Source organism: Canis lupus, chromosome 15 (assembly GCF_048164855.1).
Source record: "Canis lupus baileyi chromosome 15, mCanLup2.hap1, whole genome shotgun sequence".
In the NCBI taxonomy this organism is placed as follows: domain Eukaryota; kingdom Metazoa; phylum Chordata; class Mammalia; order Carnivora; family Canidae; genus Canis; species Canis lupus.
In genome coordinates, this window is record NC_132852.1 from 13,816,386 (window position 1) to 13,837,681 (window position 21,296).

The 21,296-nt window shown below is 44.8% G+C and overlaps 1 protein-coding gene across 11 annotated transcripts in view; it reads left to right on the forward strand.

The window, feature by feature from the left end:
- The window catches only part of TENM3 (teneurin transmembrane protein 3), a 604,956-nt gene that overhangs the window by 566,830 nt on the left and 16,830 nt on the right, over window positions 1–21,296 (forward strand). For all 11 annotated transcript variants that reach the window (XM_072775885.1, XM_072775884.1, XM_072775886.1 and 8 more), the window contains 2 exons: window positions 14,208–14,383; window positions 15,665–15,900. In XM_072775885.1, the coding sequence (XP_072631986.1) occupies window positions 14,208–14,383; window positions 15,665–15,900 (412 nt within the window). The remainder of the gene's footprint in view (window positions 1–14,207; window positions 14,384–15,664; window positions 15,901–21,296) is intronic.

Consider the following 21,296-nt stretch of genomic DNA (forward strand, 5'->3'; position numbering starts at 1 on the left):
TTACAGTGGTTGACTTAATGACCTACAAATGAATTTTAATCCTGTTTGGAAGATTAAACAAAGGGATATACTCCATTGGTAGGGTTGATGTGGACTAATATAAACAAATTTAGGATTTTTACCTTTTTTAAAAAGTATGGTGCACAATGAAGACATATTTCTCTGGTAACAGATATTCTCCAAGAACCCCAGACTTAGTTAAGAGACAGCACAGCAGCGACAGTAGAGGTTGAGCTGGCAAGCCAATCTCACGACTATGAGGGGCAAGCATTGTTTTAAAGAGTAATTTTGTTACAAATAAGTCTGTAATGAACTTAAATACATCACAATCATATCTTGACAAATACAAATTCATTACACATCATATTTAAATACAACTATTAAGTTATATCTAAATAAGCTAAGGAAAGGCAACTATTACCAAAAGCATTACTAAAATATTTTACCAAATATAAGCCTCATAATCGTGTATATTGAGACATATAAATATTTATTTATTTACATATATATAAGTAAGTATATATCGCATAATATATACATATAAATATATATTTATATCTGTAAATATGCACACACATATTTTGGTTATAATTTAAGAATATACTGATTTAATAAACCGGTGCTTAAAAAATCATTTTTCTAATAAAATGAACAGAAATATTGCTTTTTAAAAACCATGGCTTTATCACTTTTTCTCTAGATGTGTGTAGCAAAAGACAAGACTAAAAAAATGTCTAAGAAACATTTATGCATTTTGGTAGACAGTGTATTACAGTATGAGACAGAACAGAAATAGGGCACTTAGCCCAAGTAACTCAGAATCATCATGTCAGAATAACAAGTGATCTCTTTTTCCTTTTTTTTTTTTTTTTCTGTACGTTTTTATACTTTGGCTGTGAAAGAGCAAGGGCCTACCTCTTCTATGTGAGCTTTAGAAACTTTAAAACACATTCAAAAGTAAGTGCACAAAAGGAAGGGGAATGCTGTTTTCAGACACCGTCTCCAGTAGCCCTCTCTGTTGAGACAGAGCAGCGCATTTTGTCTGCGTAACTTTGCAGGTATTGCTGGGCAGACTTCACGCCAAGCTCTACTCATCAGCATCTTGACAAGAGTTTCTGCTTACTACCTCCTGGCTTGGACATGTAACTGGGAGAAGGTGCTCAGGGGCAGCAGGGGAGCTAGGTGCCCCCCACCAGGCTTCCTTGGTGTTCACTGACATTGTTGGTGAGCCAGAATGCTCCTGCAACACTGGAAATATCTATCACATTCCCCTTTATATCTGTGCAGCACTGTGTGTCAAATTTAGACCTTAAAAGGATATTTGGTGATTTCATAAAGGAAGGATACAGGAGCTTTGAGGCAGAGTTCTACAAAAACCACAGGGAGATTGTGAGGCGGGGAGGAGGATCACCATTCCCAACTGAAAAACACCTGTTTTCTATGACTTTCATGACACCAGTCCCTAGAGCTGATGCAGGCCTTAAAATTATCCTTCTGCACAAATATTTCGCAAAGAGAAATTAAACTTATCGGCCCAGATTCCCAATTGTACATGTCCAGCTTTCTCCTTAGCCTGGTGTCTTAAAAGCCTGGAGATTAGCAGCTTTATAGGATAGGAACAGATGGCACAAGACCCAAAATCAGTAAATATGCCTACTGATAAAAGTATAGTTGCTATAGCTTCTACCAAAGAAATTTTAAAAGAGAATTAGCTCAATTACTTACCTTATATGTTTTTTCTCAGTACAAACTGAGAAAGCATTTTATAAAATGCAAACCAATTATCTTTGTGTCCCCCGCAAGTCCTGGAATGTTGCAGTGCATACAGATCTCTTCCAATAATGGTTTGCTGGTTAAAGGAATAGAGAGAGAAACCAAAGATATGGGGGCACCTGGGTAGCTCAGTGGTTGAGTCTGAGGTCATGATCCTGGGGTCCTGGGATCGAGTCCTGCATCAGGCTCCCCACGGGGAGCCTAACTTCTTCTCCCTTTGCCTGTGTCTCCACCTCTCTCTGTGTCTCTCATAAATAAATAAATAAAACCTTCAAAAAAAGAAAAGAAAAGGAACCAAAGATGTAGACAAGAGAAAATGTATTTATATAGAAGAACCTGATAGAACCCATAGCTGACTCTTGCCCAGGCTCCATGGAAAGCACCATATAAATTTTGCTCCCTCCCTTTCTGAAGTAGTTTGGACTTCTCTGTACAAATAGTTGATACTGAAAGTCTTAGCAATTTTCATTCTTTGTTGTCAATACTTTTAGCTAAATTTACCCAGTATTACATGTTTATTCAGTTTCTTTTGCTTTACAAAATCAGGACTTCCTCGATTGGTCTATTAGTAAAATAATTAAGGAAAAAACGACTTCATACTGATAGCACTCTCTTCTGAAATATTGGTCTTAGAAATTAGCTTGGAGTAGAGACAGAAAACATGTCCCAAGCAGGTGTAGTTGAAGTATTTTGTTGTACCTGCAATCAGAAAGGAGGATTCTGGGAAGAGAAAACCCAGTTCCCAAATTGAGATTCTTATCAGTGACCAATAAAATAGGGGGATTTTTTAGAGTGTACAGATAGTTTCCAAGGTACAAGAACCTTCATTTCAAAAACTAGAGATAGCATTGTCTCCTTAGCAGCAGTTTCTCTCCTTGTTACTTGTAATGATGACGTCCCTATTGTGACTCGTTAGGCAAGTGGCCAATATCCTTAGACGTGCTACTGGATGAGATGATAGGAAGAGTGCAGAAGGCAGCAGAGGGTTTGTAACTCAGCTTTGAAATCTCGGAGACAGACTCATAAGTTTCATGAACTGAATAACTTATATTTTACTGATTGAATAAGCCATCTCGTCCAAGACCTCCTCTTCCATTGACTTGACAGGCGGTACAGAGGATGTCCAACTAGCTAATGGAGCCCCCTTGTGTGAGGACACTGTGATAAACCTCGTTACTCCCTTCCCTCAGTATTAGGGACTGTGTCCTGCTGGTCTTCATACCATTTAAAATATCAATTATCACATGTTACGATTCCTTAGCTAGAATAATTCCAGGGTGGTCAAAAAGATCTCACCTGCTAAAAATGTGTTATTTTAAAAAGTTGAAACCCAAAGTGAAACCACAGTTCTCACACTTGACTGCACACAGAAGCAAATCCAGTGTATTGAATGGGGCAATAGAATAAATTATTCAATAGTAAATGGCATTTCACAATTCTCTGCTTGCTCACCCCCGTAAAAGAACTGTTTAGGCATATCTTTCTGATGTTCTTCTGTCTGGTTAAAGAAGACAACTTTTTTTTTTTTTTTTTTAATGCTATGTGTTCTGATAAAGACACACCACCAGGTTGGTGGCAGTTTTTCTATCTTGGGACTTTGGGTATTTAGAGCTTTGTATTTGTGGAGCTGACTCTGTGATCTTTCGTGAACTATATTCAGATTTATAGAGTAAATAAACGAGTTTCAGCTTTTATGCATTTATGTAGGTATAGATGGGTCTCTAGCTTCTCATTCGGGTGCTTTATTGTCCCTCATTCAAGCTTAGCAATTTCAGAATGAGCTTCTGAACCATTTCTTTATAATGAACTTAACTCTGTGCCCATGGCAAACCTATGACTCCCAGTGACATCGGCTCTGATGCTCTGGGAAGGTATCAAAGAGGGATCTCAGAGGAGGAAAGACAGGCAGCGTAAAGAGGGCCTGGGACTACAAACTCAAACTAGTGCACAGAAAGCACAGGTAATTTGGAAAACTCAATGACAGTTACTCCAAATTAGAAAAGATGTGTCCATGCCCGTTGACACTGCATCATGTCTAAATAGCCTGACATCTGTGCCGTGTTGTGTTCTCCTCGTGGGTGTTTTATGCAGTAGCCTGTGATGTTAGAAAAACTCTAGAGGCATCTTCCACAGGACAAAACTAAGGGAATAGCCTTTCGCCTGATAGGCAGCTGACATCCAAACCTGAATGCTCAAACCCTGAAACTATGTTTCAGCACTATTTCTGCCCAAAAAGGCGTCAAAAACAAAGCCCATTTTATAAATACGTACCTAAAGATGGCACTAGGCCCCCATCCATTTTTCCTTTTTTTATTTTTCTTTCTTTTCTTTGTTAAGTTTTTGTTTTAATTCCAGTTAGCATACAGTATAATATTAGTTTCAGGTGAACAATAGAGTGATTCAACACTTCCATGTGACACCGGCACTCCTCTCCAGTGCCCTCCTGAATCCCCATCACCTATCTCCCCATCCCCCCAACTCTCCTTTGGGGACCCTCCATGCGTTCTCTGCTTACTGTCTTCATGGAAGAAAACATTTGAGACATTAAGAATGATTTTTAAGAAATTAGATCACTTAAAATCATGGAGAAACACTGTAGAGTTGATTTCCGGTTTTGCTATTTTGTTTAATTGTTTAATAATTTTGCTTTGAATTTTTAACCAGAATGTGTATTCCCAGGGACATCAGTTAAAAAGAAAGTGCAGGCAAATGAATAAAGTGGCTGCTGTACATTTCAAACATTAACCTGAGCTCTACTAAGGCAATGCTTTTATTAATACTCGATTTAATCCAATTTTTTTCTGCAGTCTAGTTTTAAGACATAATTAGTTCTGCCCAAGTTTAAAAGCAGAAAGGGAAATATGGTATTTGTATGTTATTCCTAGTACTGGAAAAAATCCCAGGAAAAATAAAAACAGATCAGATTTTCTCAGTTTATCTCAATATAATCCATAATATAAAATTTCTCATATTTTCTCAGTATAATTGCAGTGTTTCAATAGTTGCAAGGCTACATTGACCCCTTCGGTGTGTTCCATTTAGCAAATTAATGTTCTGGATGTGCTAAATTGCTCCATAATGGTTCAATGCAGCTTCCAAAAGTGTTGAATTCCCTCTTTAAACTAATTATGTAACTGTCTAAATCTGATAGCCTCTTGTGTGTGTATATCCGCAGCTTCCCTTTTACACAGTGATGATCCAATGATTTATGCTAAGACTGAGTTATATACACCAACCATTTTAGAGGATCGTTTGATGACAGCATAAGAAGTTGCACGTTGATTACCAGTGAAAGGGAACTTCTTGTTTTTTAACAGTCACAGAACTGAAGATCCACAGTTGGGTATTTTCCAGAGACTAACCAGTATCTCTGGCTCATCTGTGACATCAAAATAAAAACAGCTTCGGCAGCCCTCACTCCTGGCTACCCTACTTCTCAGCATCCCAGAGAAAGCCCCTTGCCTGTATGCCAGGGTCCTGGCCTCATATCACCCCAGTTCCTAACCTAGCATCCCTCCTATCCATCAGTACCACATCTCCAACATACACACTTACACACCTCAAAACACATTTCCTAGACCTTGGTTCATTCCAAAGTTTGGTAAATCTGCAGTTCATTAAGTGAGAACTCCCCCCGCCCCCCCCAAAAAATAAATTTTCTGACAAGATGTTAATGTAAAGAAATACCACATTGTATCCCTGGCTAAAAGCTAGGTTTTGTTCCGTTTAAATGTATTTTAAGAATTTAAGTCTTCTACAAACTAAGATGTTCCCATCTTTGGGCCTTGTAATGAAAAGCGGTAGATACAAAGCAAAAGCCGCAAAAACTTGTAGTTTATCTAAAGGCATAGTTAACCTTTAAGTACTTAGTGAGTATAAGGCAAGCATCAGCTAGAAGAAAGACTTCATTCTATTTTTTTAAAGATTTTATTTATTTATTCATGAGAGAGGCAGAGACCTAGGCAGAGAGAGAGGTAGGCTCCCCACAGGGAGCCCCATGTGGGACTTGACCCCAGGACCCCGGGATCGCTCCCTGAGCCAAAGGCAGATGCTCAACCACTGAGCCACCCAGGCATCCCAAGACTTCTTTCTATTTCCAGCTCTAGGAATGGGGAAAAAGGAACCACGTTCTAGTAAAGGCAAGCAAAGGCTGCCCTGAGGGATTGGAAGAAAGTTCTTTACTCACAGATGAGGTTTTTTAAATGGATCATTAGAGTCAAAGTAACAAAAGAAAAATTGCAAGAGTGTTCTAAGGCCCAAGAACAAAATGACTGAGAATCCGAAAGCATCACAGAAGTCCTGCGTGAACCAGGACATAGCCAGGATGACGGAGTTGTAGACCCTTAAGACCAGGAGGAATGAGTTTATATACAGTGATTATTTGTCATTTAGAGCCAGGGAGAAAGGTAACGCCTTGAAGCTCACCTCCGTGCACATACCTGTATGTGCATATGCAATTCAAGATTATCTCACGGCTTATTAATTTAATGAAGAGTTCTGCTCTTTTAACTTGATTTGTGAAGTGTACTCCATCCTCCTCAACACGGAGGGGGGGCCCACAGGTATGGTTAGTCAGTCCCACTTGGGACTGGTCCAGGCAACGCCAGCCCCAAGGGAGGCGCTTTTTTCCCAAAGTGGCTGTGGCACCTAAAAGAAAGTGAAAGTCTTTAAAGAAAATGAAAGTCTTCCCATGTGACACTGCAAAGGCATGCTGATTAGCAAATTATTAATTCATTTCAAACCTCCTAGGCATCAGTAAGCTGGGAATTTTGTGCTTGCCCTTTGGACGTCAAGCACTTCCCATTTTCCCAGTGACTCCCTGGCATTCCTTTACTCACCCGCTCGCTGTTCGTTCAACGAGGACGGGTCATGTGCCAGGTGCTGGTGCTCGACGCTGGAGTGCAGAGTGGACGGGCACGTTGGCAGGAAGCCCAGGAGCAAGACAGAGACGCAGGGGATGGGAAGGATGATGAGTGAGCGCAGAGATAGAGGCCCTGACACGCTGTGAGAACAGGGACAAGGACCATCTCCTTGAGGCCAGAAACTCTTCCCAGGGTGGGTAATTTTGAAGCTTAGTCTTAAGGATTATGAATGAAGGCTAGCAAGACTCTTCTTGCTCAGTTGCTCACGTCTAGAGTGTTCTAGGCCAAAGAAAGCATGCCCTCAGGAGGCAGGAGGACAGCTTTTGGAGAGACCATACGGCCCGAGCATAGCACATGTGTGGGGAAGGAGGAGGAGGGGACCGAGGGAGGTGGCAGGGCTTGTGTTGACCAGTGTGGTGGGCTCCCATCCTGGACAGACAGGGCTTCGCAAAGGACTTCAGCCGGGAAGCAGTGTGATCAGTGTGGTGACAATGCGAGGATGGCTTTATGGAGGAAAGGAGAGGCTGAAAACGGGAGGGTGGGCAGCAGGAGACAGCAGATGGGGTTCAGAGAGGAAGGCCCGAACTCGGCTGGGCGCTGAAGGCCCAGGAGAGGAGGCAGGCCCACCAGTAGAAAAGGAACTGGGGCTCCCGGGTGGCTCAAGGGTTGAGCATCTGCCTTGGGCTCAGGGCGTGATCCCGCGGTCCCAGGATCGAGTCTCGCATCAGGTCCCTGCATGGAGCCTGCTTCTCCCTCTGCCTGTGTCTCTGCCTTTCTGTGTATCTCTCATGCGTGAATAAATAAAATCTTTTTTTAAAAAATGGAAATCACACAGGAAAGGAAGGTAGAAGGTGTAGTAAGGAGGGAGTGAAATGTGGATTTACAGGCTGAATTTTCTGCAGCTTGAGAATAAAGATGGTGCCTGTGTTAGTACTTTGGGGTCCACTTTCTGCTACTGGATCCTCTTCCCCTGGCTCTTGGGAAGCCTCCAACCTGGGCGCTCTCCCCTTTCCCAGCCCCGTTTGCTCCTTAACCACCCCGGTGTGACCGTCCCTGGCTTCCCCTTGCTCCTTGCACTGTGTGATACTCCTTTTCTCTCAAAGCTTGTGAATAGACAATTTAGTCTAAATGCCGTTCCATCTCAGGTTCTGGATCCATCCACCACTACTGTTGCTCTTCCTCCCAAGTCTTTTCACGTTCGCCTCAGTGTCCCAAATGGTCGGCAGTTCACGGGTCCCTTGATGCTGCTGTGTCTCCACGGTCTCCCTGTCACCATGCAAGGCATCACCCTCTCCCGGGGCGGGGGGGGGGGGGATGGAGTCTGGATGGGGCAAAACAAGGGCCAAAACACAAAGAGGAGGACAAAAGAGAGGCGTGGGTCTGACCTCCGAGCACTTTCCAGCCTCGTGAGCAGATCCAGGAGGATGAGGGCACATCTTTGACACCCAGCTCCCGCTTGACATCAGCTCCCTAGCAAGCCGAGACCTGCCCAAGCCCTGGTCTCTAAACAGATGAGTCCCGCACATATCAGCCTTCTTCAGTCAACAAACAGTTGTTTGGTTTTTAAGAAAAATGACTTAAATATGATTCTTCTCTTAACAATGGCTAATCCAGAATCTTTCAAACCCAAAGGGAGCTAATTCTGGGATGTCCTGACTTTGGAAGCCTTTGTCTCTTGGATGAACTTCAAAGCTGGGTGGTGCCTCCTGTCACTACTCCATCATGTGGTCATCATAACTGTGTGCGGAAGAGGCACTGGGTCCCTTGCTTCGGTGTGATCTCTGAAAAACAGGTCCCGTGGGTTCAGCGTTCAGAGAGAGGGCTGAACCAGAGAGGTGAGGAAGGAAAGGTCCGCCGGTTCCCTGCTTCTCTGAACCTGTCTCCTGAGGTATTAGAACAAGACAGTAGTGGCTCACTTCAGGCTACTGCCATTTCTGGTTTAAGGGAGCACAGCACTGGCCGAATTTTGCCCCCACCAGCCAGACCTGTGGCAGATGACAACCTGGCAGCAAAGAAATGTTAACAGGTGTTAGCCACCTCCCCACCCAGGCGCCGTTCTCACCCCTGCTCATCGCGATCCTCTTAGCACTCGAGACAAAAATGATGTAAATTAAGACTTTCTTGCGTCCTTCTTCTTTTGCATTTTGCCTGTCATTCTTGGTACTATGTAGGTAGCAGTCAACTCCATACCAGGTGGACGCATGATTTTGGAAGTTGGCTGATTGCTCTACTTTCCATGATGATGGAAGCATTTTACATTTTCTCTCCAGAACCTGAGCTTCGCCGATTTCTGACGCATCATCTTGCTACTGAATTCAAAGAAATTAGGACTTTGAGATAATTGTTAAAATGCGTACACCTCAGATTCGTATTCGTTTCTAGAATTGGGTAGATGTAAATTCTCTTGATACTCGTGTTACAGGTCACAGCCCCGTTATTAGGGTTCCCAGTCAGCCCACCACTGGAAGTTTAAATCAGGCTCTGTTCTGCTATTCTTGCTGTTGAGCACGCCCTTCATCAGGAATGAGCTCAAGGAATGATTTGTGCATGCGTTTTGTTATGATAGGGTGAGTCCTTTTGTCCTACTTCACCGCAGTGACAGGTAGGGTGTCCATGTTAGCATTGTGGGGGAAAAAAGTATTGCCATGATGGATGGTGAGATTAAGGGAAAGTTTTTTTGGGGGAGGAAAGGTGGGGTTTGCTGGCTAATTAAACTATGGAAGAAAATTTGAACCTAAGGAACCTTCCAGAATTTGGAAGCGAACCTTCTCCCTCTGTATCAAGGGGACAGTGAGGAGAAAGGCAGGTTGGGTAAGTCTCCTTCACAGGCGTCCTCACTGTGACACTAGCCTGAAAGCAGAGGATGTGCCCTCACTAAGCAGCCCCCAGAGTAGGCCTATCCTGGGATGGCCCAGGAAAGACAGGGCAGGGCCAGTCTAAACTCGGACTTGACCATTTACGCCCCCTCCAGAGGTCTCCAGAATGTGGCCCACCTGACATCTGCTGTCTCGCCTTCTCAGAGCGGGCCGACTTTGGGCTGGAGAAGCCCATGCATGTATATACGGATACCTCAGAATAAAACCTACATCCAGCTTCACTCTTCTCTGGGTGAAGAGCATAGAGGTTTGGGAGAGAGGCATCTCGAACATGGTCCGAGTCGATACGTAAGTCTGCGTCCTCTTTGAGAAAGACCAGCTCCGTGTCAGGCTGGATGAGAAGCCCACGCTCAGCCCACCGCTCCTGCAAACGGCCCCTCCTCTGGGTTCCACCTGCTTCTCCAAAGCCCGACTCTCACGCACACAGATTTCTCCCAGAAGCAGGAGATCATTTTTAAAACGTGACATTTGATTAAAGAGGCCATCTTGTGGGAAAACACTGTTGACAACAGATGATCCTGTTGCTGGGTTTCAAAGGCAGTTGGCGAGGACGGCACAGTGTTTCCACTCGAGCACATTTGCCATATCGATGGTCTATTGACATCGTGATGGTAACCGTCTGACTCAGGCAGTTTTTCTCTCCGTTGAGGAGCTGCAGATGTGTGAGCAGACAGGCCGTGTAGGAGTGGCGTCTGGGAGGGTGAGCTGGGCCCCGTGAGCACGGGGAGGGGCAAGGAGACCAGTATTTAGGGTTAGGGCGGTGGTGGGAAGGGATCCGAGGGATCCGGAGGGAAGCGAAGGGTGGGCGCCTCTGTCTACGCCGAGGGGAGAGGCCGTCTTCACGTCGGGATGAGTGCGGCATTTCCACTGACAGGGCCTGAGGCTGACTCTCTGGGCCATTGGTCGATAATCCCACTGCTTAGGAAACTTAAAAAGAGATTTAAAAACACACCGCACAGGCTAAAACAGCAAGTCTAGGCAGAAATGCAATCAAAATTAAAGACGAACAAATAGATAAATATCAGCTCAGGGCATCCCATCAGTGGAAGAGCAGAAGGTCATGAAGAGCCGGAGGGAGTGTGTCTTTGCCAGGGAGAGTCCTTTGTGAAGAGGGTCAATTGGGAGCAAAAAGAATGTGCTGTGTTAGGAATTTGAAGCTCTGAGGCTGAGCCCAGATGAGTGGGCTGGAGAGCACGAAGCTGATGTTACACCCAGATTCCCTGGAGCCTGGGGCACTGGCCGTCCAAGAGGCTGATGAAAGAAAAGGGGCATCTCAGGTGCACACGCTGGGCAGGGCCGGTTCGCCCCCCAAAAGGCCGAGCACCATTGGGTAAAGCCACTGAGCTGGTTCCATGGGAGGGCCTCTGCTGGCGCGGAGGGCCAGAACTTTGCAGAGGACAGCCGGCCGATCGCCGTCTCCCTCCCCTTGTGGAAGAAAAGAAGGGCTCACCCTTGACTACTGATTTGTTTCTCACTGCCTTCCTCCAAGGCCCCTGGCCATGGTAATGTCTCTGTTCCGTCTCGTTTGCGTTTCCTTGACGCAGGTGCTAATCCGTGGGGAGGGTTTTCACTGATCCACACTGACACGAAAACCTAAACGACATGGAGAATTTTTTCACCAAGCTTTACTTTATTCCTTTTAAACCATGGTCTCTTGCCCGGTCGTTAAGTCCTTTCTACCTTTGGTTTGCTTAAATGGCCTTTTAGGAAATGATGGGGATAACAAGGTAATACTTTTTTAGACAAAAATCTTCTATGAGGGGGGCAGCAGTTTGGCGCTGCCTTCGGCCCAGGGCGTGATCCTGGAGACCCAGGATCAAGTCCCGTGTCGGGCTCCCTCCATGGAGCCTGCTTCTCCCTCTGCCTGTGTCTCTGTCTCTCTTTCTCTCTCTCTGTGTCTCTCTCATGAATAAATAAATAAAATCTTAAAAAATCTTCTATGGGTCCCAGATCTTTTTTCTTTTTTTTTTTTCTGGTGGGTAGAATTGGCAAGCCTGGGAGGCCGCTTGATGTGTGGCCTCGCCCCTGGGCTCCTCCGGCCCCGCCAGCACATGAGCCTAGTGAGAGCCTGGCCTTCCCTTGCCTCCTGCAGCTGCCCTAGGCCCCTGCACCCGATTCGGGGCTGATGGACCCTCCTCTGCCCATCCAGCCACTGCTCTGCAGGCACCAATTCAGGACTTCCAGGGCTCAGCTGGGAAGCGGGGCCCCTGAGATCCCGGCTTAACCCCGTGCCCCTCTGAGTTGCACTGCCTGCAAAGGTTACTTGTATTTTTATTTTCCGAAGAACCAAAGGCTGATAGGTTAAGAGTCTGAAGTGTGCGGCCTCGCAGGGTCCGTGGCGCTGCGCTCAGCCTCCTGTGATACCAAACGCCTGCCCAGCAGGCCCCAGAGTGAGTGGGAAGCCGGCAAAAGAGTGGAGGCAAAGGTGGCAGAAATGCTTCGTGCAGGAGAAAGGTGACGCTCCCGCTTAGATGGAATGGAGCCAGCAAGCAGAAACAGGCAAGAGGGTCAGAAAGGGGCAGGCGAGTCACAGCAGCGAGAACGGAGCCGCGACACGCTTGCAGGTGGCATCATCTCTCCAAAGCTGTCGTTCGACACTATCGGGCAGGCTCTGGTTTGCAGAAGGATCGTGGGCCTGGGGTCCGGCGTGTGGAAGCCCCAGCAGGGCCCGGTCATCGGACGCCAGGAGAGCCTGATTGAGTCACCTGGGCGCATCGTATTTCCCTTTTTCCATCTGTAAAATGGGAGGGGGTCGGGGGAGAATGTAGCACCGAACTGCCTTTGATGCAGGAGCGTTCATACCCATTATGGGTTTCTTCAAAGCACCATGGCGTGTGAGAAATGTCAAGAGATGCCAGGTTTGTGTCCAGGTGAAGACTGAACCTTAAGCTGATTTTTGTCCATAATTCTGCAGAAATAAGCTATGCCTTGTTTGTTTTCTCAGGAGCAATAGTTTCTTTTTAAAAGCAATGACCGCAATGAGCCGTGTTGGATTTCTTTCATTGACGTCTTCATCTGCTGGGGGCATTTGGGTTAGTGGGGAGGGGAGCGAGTCTGCCTTTTTTCATTTCAGCTCTGCCTTTTATGGGTCCAAACAATGATTGCACTTAACGGCGCATTTCCTTTCTCTCTGCTTCCCCGTCCTCGCTTGCTTCTCCCCCGAGTGCCCGCATGTGCCGCCGGCTAGGCCGTGTGCCACGTTGGCGGAGCAGGTGCATCAGGCCCTCCATCTGACTGATACTGTCCCCTCGGAGTTAATGGGATCGCCTCATCGCTGGGCCCCAAATAGACATCATTTCTCTCCTTCCTTCCTTCCTTCCTTCCTTCCTTCCTTCCTTCCTTCCTTCCTGTCTCTACCATGGTGCTATCCTTGCTGAGTCTTCTCCACCTTCATGACCTTAAGTACTAACCACAGTTTCCAAAGCTACTTTTTGACCCTCTAAACCCGGCTTCTTTTATTGCAAAGTATCATTTAAGTCCTTTTTTCTACTTGTTCTTCCCTGCTGTCCTATATTTACCCCTATTATTGGGATGCTCCCCACTTTTTCCCGTCCCCTGGGAACTTTGGTCTTGCCAAAGAAGACTGTTTCTCTTCTGTTCTGCATCTGGGCTTAGTGTAGGTCAAACATGGTGCTAGTCTTCATTTCGTTTAGACTTTTCCTTAACGAAGCAGCCTTAGTATCGATCTGAAGCCCAGACTTACACATGCTGTTGTCCCAAGGAAGTTCCTCGTGTCCCACCTGGAATTTCCGGGGGGTGGGGGGTTCTCTCTTCAAACCACACTGTCATTTTTGAAATGTTCTTTGGTGCCGCCACAAATAGAAAAGTCACCGCCAAATCAGTTCTTTACTAACGTTGTAGCTGTGATGCATAATTATGATTCTAGGGCAGCTTTTTAAGATATATCCTAACATTTTAATTATATGTTCCACTTCTATTTACTATGCTTAAAAAAACGAAGTGTATAATGAAAAAGCAGCTAATCATGAAATGTCAGGAAATAGGACATCGCATTTCAGTAAACATAACAAGTCATCATTCAAGAGCTCACCCATTTCTACAACGTCAGTCCAGACGAGAGAGATTATCACCACCCCTGCCAACATTTAAGTCCCAATATACCATTATAAAGTATTCAACACTGAGGCATAAGAAACTCTTTAAATGGCTTTATTTTATTACTTTGTTGAAGACATTGCAAGATGCTAAAAGAATATTTTTACATATGCAAATACAGATGCGTATATATGCATATTGTTTTACAAAGTTGTATATATTCATATGGCACTGCCGTAGACGGCCTAAGTTAGTAAAACTTTAAAAACTGATATAACAGCGAATTAAATCTTCTTTGTAGGAAATATGGAGAATACTAAGGAATTTAATATCAGTAAACATGTTCCCTTTGAAACAGCAAATTAGATGTGCAGGCGGATTTTGGTCACACTTCAAAGAATAATATGCTGAGGTGGAGAGCTAGTCTATTTACTCTTGCTCTCGCCGGTGAGGTTTTTCTGTGTTAAACAGGCTTTTGATTACTTCAAAGCACGTTTGAAGTCCTCACTCTGCATGGCTCATGCACAAAGACAAATATCCTTCCAAATTTCTGCAGCTAATATTGCCTCCCCTTATGTTTATAAGTAAGGAGAACCAGCCGTTTGCCATGTAACACCAAGTCGTTGCCTCCTTTATTTAGCTATGACAGCGAAGGTCGTCTGACAAATGTTACGTTTCCAACCGGGGTGGTCACAAACCTGCACGGGGACATGGACAAGGCCATCACAGTGGACATCGAGTCATCCAGCCGTGAAGAGGATGTGAGCATCACTTCAAATCTCTCCTCGATCGACTCCTTCTACACCATGGTTCAAGGTAAACATGAAAGCATAATTTTAAACTGATAACCTTAAATGCCACTAGCACCCCCCATAGAATGCGGTGACCCCGCTTTCTGAGATGAGCCAGCAAAGGGAAGGTGAAAACACAAACCTCTAGAGATGTTGGTGAAGCAGTGCCGTGACTAGTGTTTATTTCGTGATAGCTACATATCGTAGATCACCTGATGGAGACCCCTGCTTCCAAAAACAACTTCATTGCAGCTCTTCACCTGCATCATCAACCCCTTTCTGAGTCATCTGCTGCAGCTTTGGGGAGTGGGTCCCCTTCATGGCCGTAGAAGTGCAGTTATTTGAGACCGATCACATTCTGAATCCACACACGACCCTTCATCTCAGTCCACATGTGATGTGATCACTGGAAATTCGATACCAAATTCTGCATGTCCATCTATGTGATAGCTAGACTTTTTTTTTCCTCATTCAGTCTATAGGCGTATATGTCTGATGCATTCATGATGGAACCTCCTGCCATGTTCCTTTTTGACATAATCTTGGAAAAGCCTGTTTACAGTAGTAAAAAGTTACAATTGTGAGGTCATAGCTCTAAGAATAATTACTAAATCTGAATTAAACCGTTGTGACTCATTATTTTTACCAGTTCCCTCAAGTAATCTCTGCAGCCATCTAAAATTGATACTGCTTGAATTCATTTCTTACCCAAATGGTCCAATACAATTCAAAAATTTTAAATTGAGGCAGTAGCCTATAATGCAAGGGGAGGAGTTCTATACAAAATAGAAGGTGGCTCACTTTTTTAAAAGTCCATTTCAGAGGAATATCTTCCTATATTTTTGGTATACAATGTATAGATATGAATCTTTTCAGAAGATGTTTAATACACGATAGATGGGTGTAGAGGAGGGGAGTCTTCTGAGGCCCTGGCAGTGACAGCCGTGACATACCAGCCTCCCGAGGGAGCACTTATATCGCTCTTGGCAAAACCTTTCACTGCATGTCTGTGGAGACTGGCCCCTCGCTTATTCCATCAGACCAATGAGAAAAAGAAATCTAAAGTGGAGAAGGATTTTATATGCTCCTGAAGTCCTGCCTTCACTATTCAGCTAAGTCTGTTACAGCACGAAATGCCAGAGATCAAAGTTCTTTTGCTTTGTTCTAAAAGGACATCCTTAGGTACTCTTTATCTCCTTATATATGGAGTTCAATGTTTTAGAAACGTCTGTCAACTCTAACTGCACAACCAACCAAATGTTTAGTTCTGATTTGTAGTTTCCTATTTTCTGCTCCTTGTTTTCAGATCAGTTAAGAAACAGCTACCAGATTGGTTACGATGGTTCCCTTAGAATCATCTACGCCAGCGGCCTGGATTCACACTACCAGACGGAGCCACACGTTCTGGCCGGCACGGCTAATCCAACAGTTGCCAAAAGAAACATGAGTCTTCCTGGTGAAAACGGTCAAAATTTGGTAGAATGGAGATTCCGAAAAGAGCAAGCCCAAGGAAAAGTCAACGTCTTCGGCCGAAAGCTTAGGGTAAGCAACATTCAGAGAGTAGGTGACGTGTTCCTGAGGGTGGGCCTGGCGCTCATCCCCTCCTCATCCTCATCCTCCCTGAGCCAAACTCAGGGCAGCACCTTCCCTGACAGCTCAGGTTATAGCCAACCGTCCAGCCATTAGATCATTCGTAATAAACACCAGCTATTGGAGAAAAGCTTTTTCTCAATATATCTGTGATTAAAAACCAGCTCTTCCCTGAGAAATCAGGAAATTACATGGCGCACAATCCCAGATAGCCTGGATGTCAGTCCATTGTTGTTTTACTAACATTAGCTTGATCATCTTACACTTCTCTTTTACCCGCTCACTTCGGATGGCTTCCCAATGTGGGGATGAGGATAAGTAAGAGTTAGCTTAAATACTGAAAAGTGTCCCAGAATATAAATAGGTACATGGAAAGAGATGGGCTGGCCATTGGAAGGTGGATTCTTTCTTTGCATTCTCAATATTTTTGGAGTATAGTTTGGACACTTGGAAGAGCATCCATAGCAAAACCTGACTGCTTCCTCCTTGCTCTTGATTTACATTGTTTCTATGAGAAATGCAATGATATTTCTGATTACGCTAGTGTAATTGATCTTTGCAAAATGTTCTGCACACTACCTTGTTGGGTGTTTTTTTCCCCTTCCCTCTCACCCTGTGGGCCAAATATATCCAGAAAGCGAGCTGTGATTTATGACAGCTATTTGGTAGAAACAACATAGATTAGGTACTAAAACACAGGTTACACAGAACCACCTTCAAACCACTATAAACTGAACCTGATTCATCAGATAAATGTAGACAACTATTCCTAAAATTACTTCCCCTTGCCATGTAGGGAAAAAAAAAGGATTTAAAATTAAGAAGAGAAAAAAACGTGGAGCATACCATTAGTGTCCTTTCTCCTGCACCAAAAATGGTTAAATTATTCCTGTAAGAGGCCAATGTGATTTACCTTGACAATGCTTCAGGGTAAGAAATAGGTAATACATATTGTCTCTGGCTATTTCCAAGAAATAGAAATAAAGCAATAAAGGATCAGTGGATCAAATACAGCCCATATCCAGCCAACCTACAGATTACATTCTGAGTCCACTTCAATTTCAAAGCAGGTGTTTGGGACTCTCAGTTAGGGACCTTCTGGCACCAGTGCTGTGTCCTCCCACCTCCCGTATCTCCCAGACTGTGGGAGCCAGGATACCTGAGCTCCAAGCCCTGGGCTCAGGAGCTGTGGCAGGCAGGAGCTAGGGGACGGGACACTGGAGAGGAGGTTATTCAGAGAGAGAAGTAAGGAGAAAAAGGGAGAGAACCCTAGAGGGAAGAGCAACAGAGTTGAAGGTAAACTCACAGGAGAGAAAGCCGCCAGTTCCAGAGTTGTTTGAGGTCCCTTTCATAGGGTTGGTCTGTTGCCCTGTAGACTCTAGCTCCCGCCTCGCCCTCCACTGAACCTGGGAATCAGCGGCCTGCACCCCCATGTACTGCCCCCACCTACTGCTTCTTCCCAGGACCCCCGCTTCCTAGGGCCATGGTGAACTAGCAGCTAGTTCACAGGCTTTATCTTATCCAGCCATCCCCACCATGGGCATGATGTACATGCGCACGCACACGCACACACACACACACACACATGCAGTCATCACACCTATCCTCTGACACAAGACTTCATTCACCAAAAGATACAAAGATGCTGCTCACATTTGTGCTCCTCATTCTGCCCACCAGAGAAGCCACAGCACTGAGCAGATCCCAAACCCGTGAGTTCTAGCTCCACTTCTTGCTAATAGTAAATCTTACAGGAAAATCATAACGTCTCTGAAACGTCATTTTCCTTATGTATATCAGGATATGCATATAGGATATGTCATATTATCTAGAGAATATCATAACGTGAGGACATAATAGAGACATCAGCTACGTCTAGACATCGCCTTTAGAGCACAATGTATATATTATACACATTGAGTACCGGTGATGGATAAATACCATTTACCCTGCCCTGCCTCCATTGCACACAACTGTTACAGCATCAAACGATACCACCTGCAGGTACTTTACAAATAAAAGGCATGATTATGGGCAGCCTGGGTGGCTCAGCAGTTTAGCGCCCGCCTTCAGCCCAGGGCGTGATCCTGGAGACCCGGGATCAAGTCCCACGTCGGGCTCCCTGCATGAAGCCTGCTTCTCTCTCTCATTGTGTGTCTCTCATGAATAAATAAATTAAATCTTAAAAAAAAAAAAAGAAAAGGCATGATTATATAGTCCCTAACCCGGAGAATCACTACCACATACGTGTACATTGGGCGTTTATACCCACCCAGCAGGTGGATAGAAAAGAGCCATTTAGCACCCAGGTTAGGAAAACAGGGCAAAAGAGGGAAGAGTAGTAAAAACGCTTTGCCCGGAAGCTGATCACATAACACGCTGCCTTCTCTTCTTTGAGACAAGCCGCGTCTGAGCGTGGCCTCTATCTCTTCATAACATGGCTTTTCTAGGCATAAAAGAAAATCGGGCAAAGGAAAAGAGAAGATCCTGTTGTATTATGTCGCTGGTTCTCTGCCTGATTCAGAATGAAGCAACTACCTAACTCGGGGGGAAGAGGAGCCAAGGGCACAGAGGCTTGGGTGCTGTTGCTTCTACCTAGCAGAAGCCACACGCCTCGGCGAGATGTCTCAGAGCACGCACCATGTAAAGTGGCCTGTTCAGTCACACTGGAAGACTTCCAGCTGATCTGTGTGATTGCTGTCCTGCAGACAATGCCAAGATCACAAGGGAGGGTCTCTTACTTTCAAGATAAGATTGGATGTGCCAGCTCTGACTGCTAATTTCATTCCTCTTTGGTTCAGAGGGAGAAACTCAGGGGAGAAAGTGAAGATGTGAAAATCCGGTTTAAGGACTGGACCTGGAATCTGCCAAAATAAGGAAGAGAAGTAGAGGGAAAAGGACAGAAGACTAGCGAGGGACTCAGTTGTCCAAAAGACATCCCAGCCTTTCCTGAAACAGAGAACATCCCCTCTCTTCCCTTGCCTTATTTTCTAGCAGAAACTTCTTTTCGTTTTTAAGGGGTTTGCCTAAATTCAGCTAGGTGCCTGACTCAGAGTGGGCGCTCAAATATTTATTCAGTGGACGAATAAGGAAAAGCCAACCTTGTAATATGGATCATCTCACTGCGTCTAGTTCCAAGGGAGAAGCTACATGAATAGCACATCCTTGCAGGTGTTTGACTGCTATAAACAAACCTGACTCTAAATAGATCACGTAGCTGTAATTGATATAACACCAGATACTGTCATTTAAAAAAAAAATTTTTTTTTAAAGCAAAGGGTAGAAAAGGAACATTAATAAGAAACTAGCAACATGGAAAGCATTTTCTGTGAAACACGCATTAAGGGGAAGGGAGATCACAGTCGGAAATCGCAAGCAAATGAAATCATGAGAGGTGTGGGAAAGCATTGCAAAATGAAGATTAGACACTCCAGAGCTTGCTTGTTTGTGGCTAAGTTAAAAAAAAAAAAAAAAAAGACACAGGCATAAAAATTGTGTGTCTTTCTCTTATGTTTGGTAAATGTTCCTAGTTGGGTTTTTTGGGGGTTTTTTGTTTTTTTGTGGTTTTTTTTATTTATTTTTTTTGTCAGTGCTGGACTTTGGAACCAGCCTTAATCAGTTACTAAAAAGTGCTATGGCATTCTGAAAAGAAAGATTTATCTTCTAAACTTGCCCAGAATTCAGATGCTTAAAGGAAAAAAAAAAGTCAGTGAGTTCAAAAAAGAAACTCTCAAAAGTCAAAAGGCAAAGGTGTGTTTAAAGGCATATGTAGGTACAATAGGACACTTGAACCTTATTCTGCGAGTCACGTTTGTGTGATGTGCTGTTTCTCCCTCAACACCGAGTGGCGCGGCCTGAACAGGATGGTCCCACGTGGTTAGCACCTGCTGACGTGCAGACAGATGCAAAACAGTCTGCAGCCAGTTGAAGTTCCAGTGGGGACACAAGGGAGTCATGACGTTGTCGCCAAGTATACTGGGTAAACGAGCCAACCCTTCCTCACTTCGCTCTACAACATCCTGGATACGTGACTATCATCCGATGGTGCTTTATGTCTTTAAACATAAGGACGTTGTTCAACATCTTTACGCCTTAGTTTGTCTAGAGGGGAGATGATAACTACCCTCACCCCCGCGTCCCGATATCAAAGGGACGCTGTGATTCCTCACAGGCAGGACATGATCTTTGAAAATGAGGATTCTCCATGCTTACTTAAAAAAAAAAAAAAATGCTATATATCACAGAGGACTTCGTGGTGATCTCTTATCCAAACACATTTGGATTCATTTTTATAGAGCTAGAGGTACGGTAATGATCTGATATGAGGGTGTTCATCTTAGATGAACTGTTCAATTTAAATTGATATTTCTTATATTAAAACTACTAAAAGGTCACTGGGGCACAGAACAATGCTGGTCCTTTATGATTGTCAAAAAAAGGGGGAAAAAAGGGTTGAAACGTTGCCATAATTACCTAAAGGTATAGTTAAGTAAGATCCTGTCCTAGAACGGAAATGTCCCCTGACTTCTGCACTTTGTTTGTAATACCCGAAGGGGAAAGTTTGGGCGTGTGTGGGAAGAAGAGAGGAAACAAAAGATCTGTTAGTATCTTTTGAAATTTTACATGTTGAATAACAATGACTGGTGTCTGGAAACAGTAAGAAGGGTTGAGACCTTGGCTCATTTTGGGAATGTGGGGGGAAACACAGCCACATGCTAATTCTTTCCTCATTGCTCCGGTCTGAGGACACAAGAAAGGCATTGCACACAGCGTTTGTCTGGATAAAAAGAAAAATTTAAACTTGAACCCAGATGTTCGGTCTCACAGCGCTTCTAGATGTTTCCATATGATGGCACGTTCCATATGGTGGTGCACACACCGCGGCTACACACCATGAGATTGTCACCTGTATGCCTTGGTGTCGCGCAGCCGTACCCACGAACCAGAGGAGGAGGAAGGGTGGCAGGGTGCAGGCGGTGGGAAGAAGGCCCCAGGCCGCCCTACGCCCGGCTCCCTTTCATACCCACGCGGTTGTAGCGGGTCTGCAATCCAGATTGCTCGTGCTCTAACCGGAGGCAGCACTGCAGAGATAAAGGGCGGTTAAGGAAAGCAATAAAGAATTGAAATACAAATTAAAATGAATACGAAGCAAAATGCAAACAGATGGGGCAGCCCTGTGGGCAGCACAGTCCATGGAAACGGCCCAGGCAGTCGGACGTGGCCGCGCGCAGGCCGGGACAACCCACGGCAGGAGAAGAGAAGGCTCACCTAAGCATGCACAGCTGTCGTCGGTGTTTCCTCTTAAAACACGATCGGAGGGATCCCTGGGTGGCGCAGCGGTTTAGCGC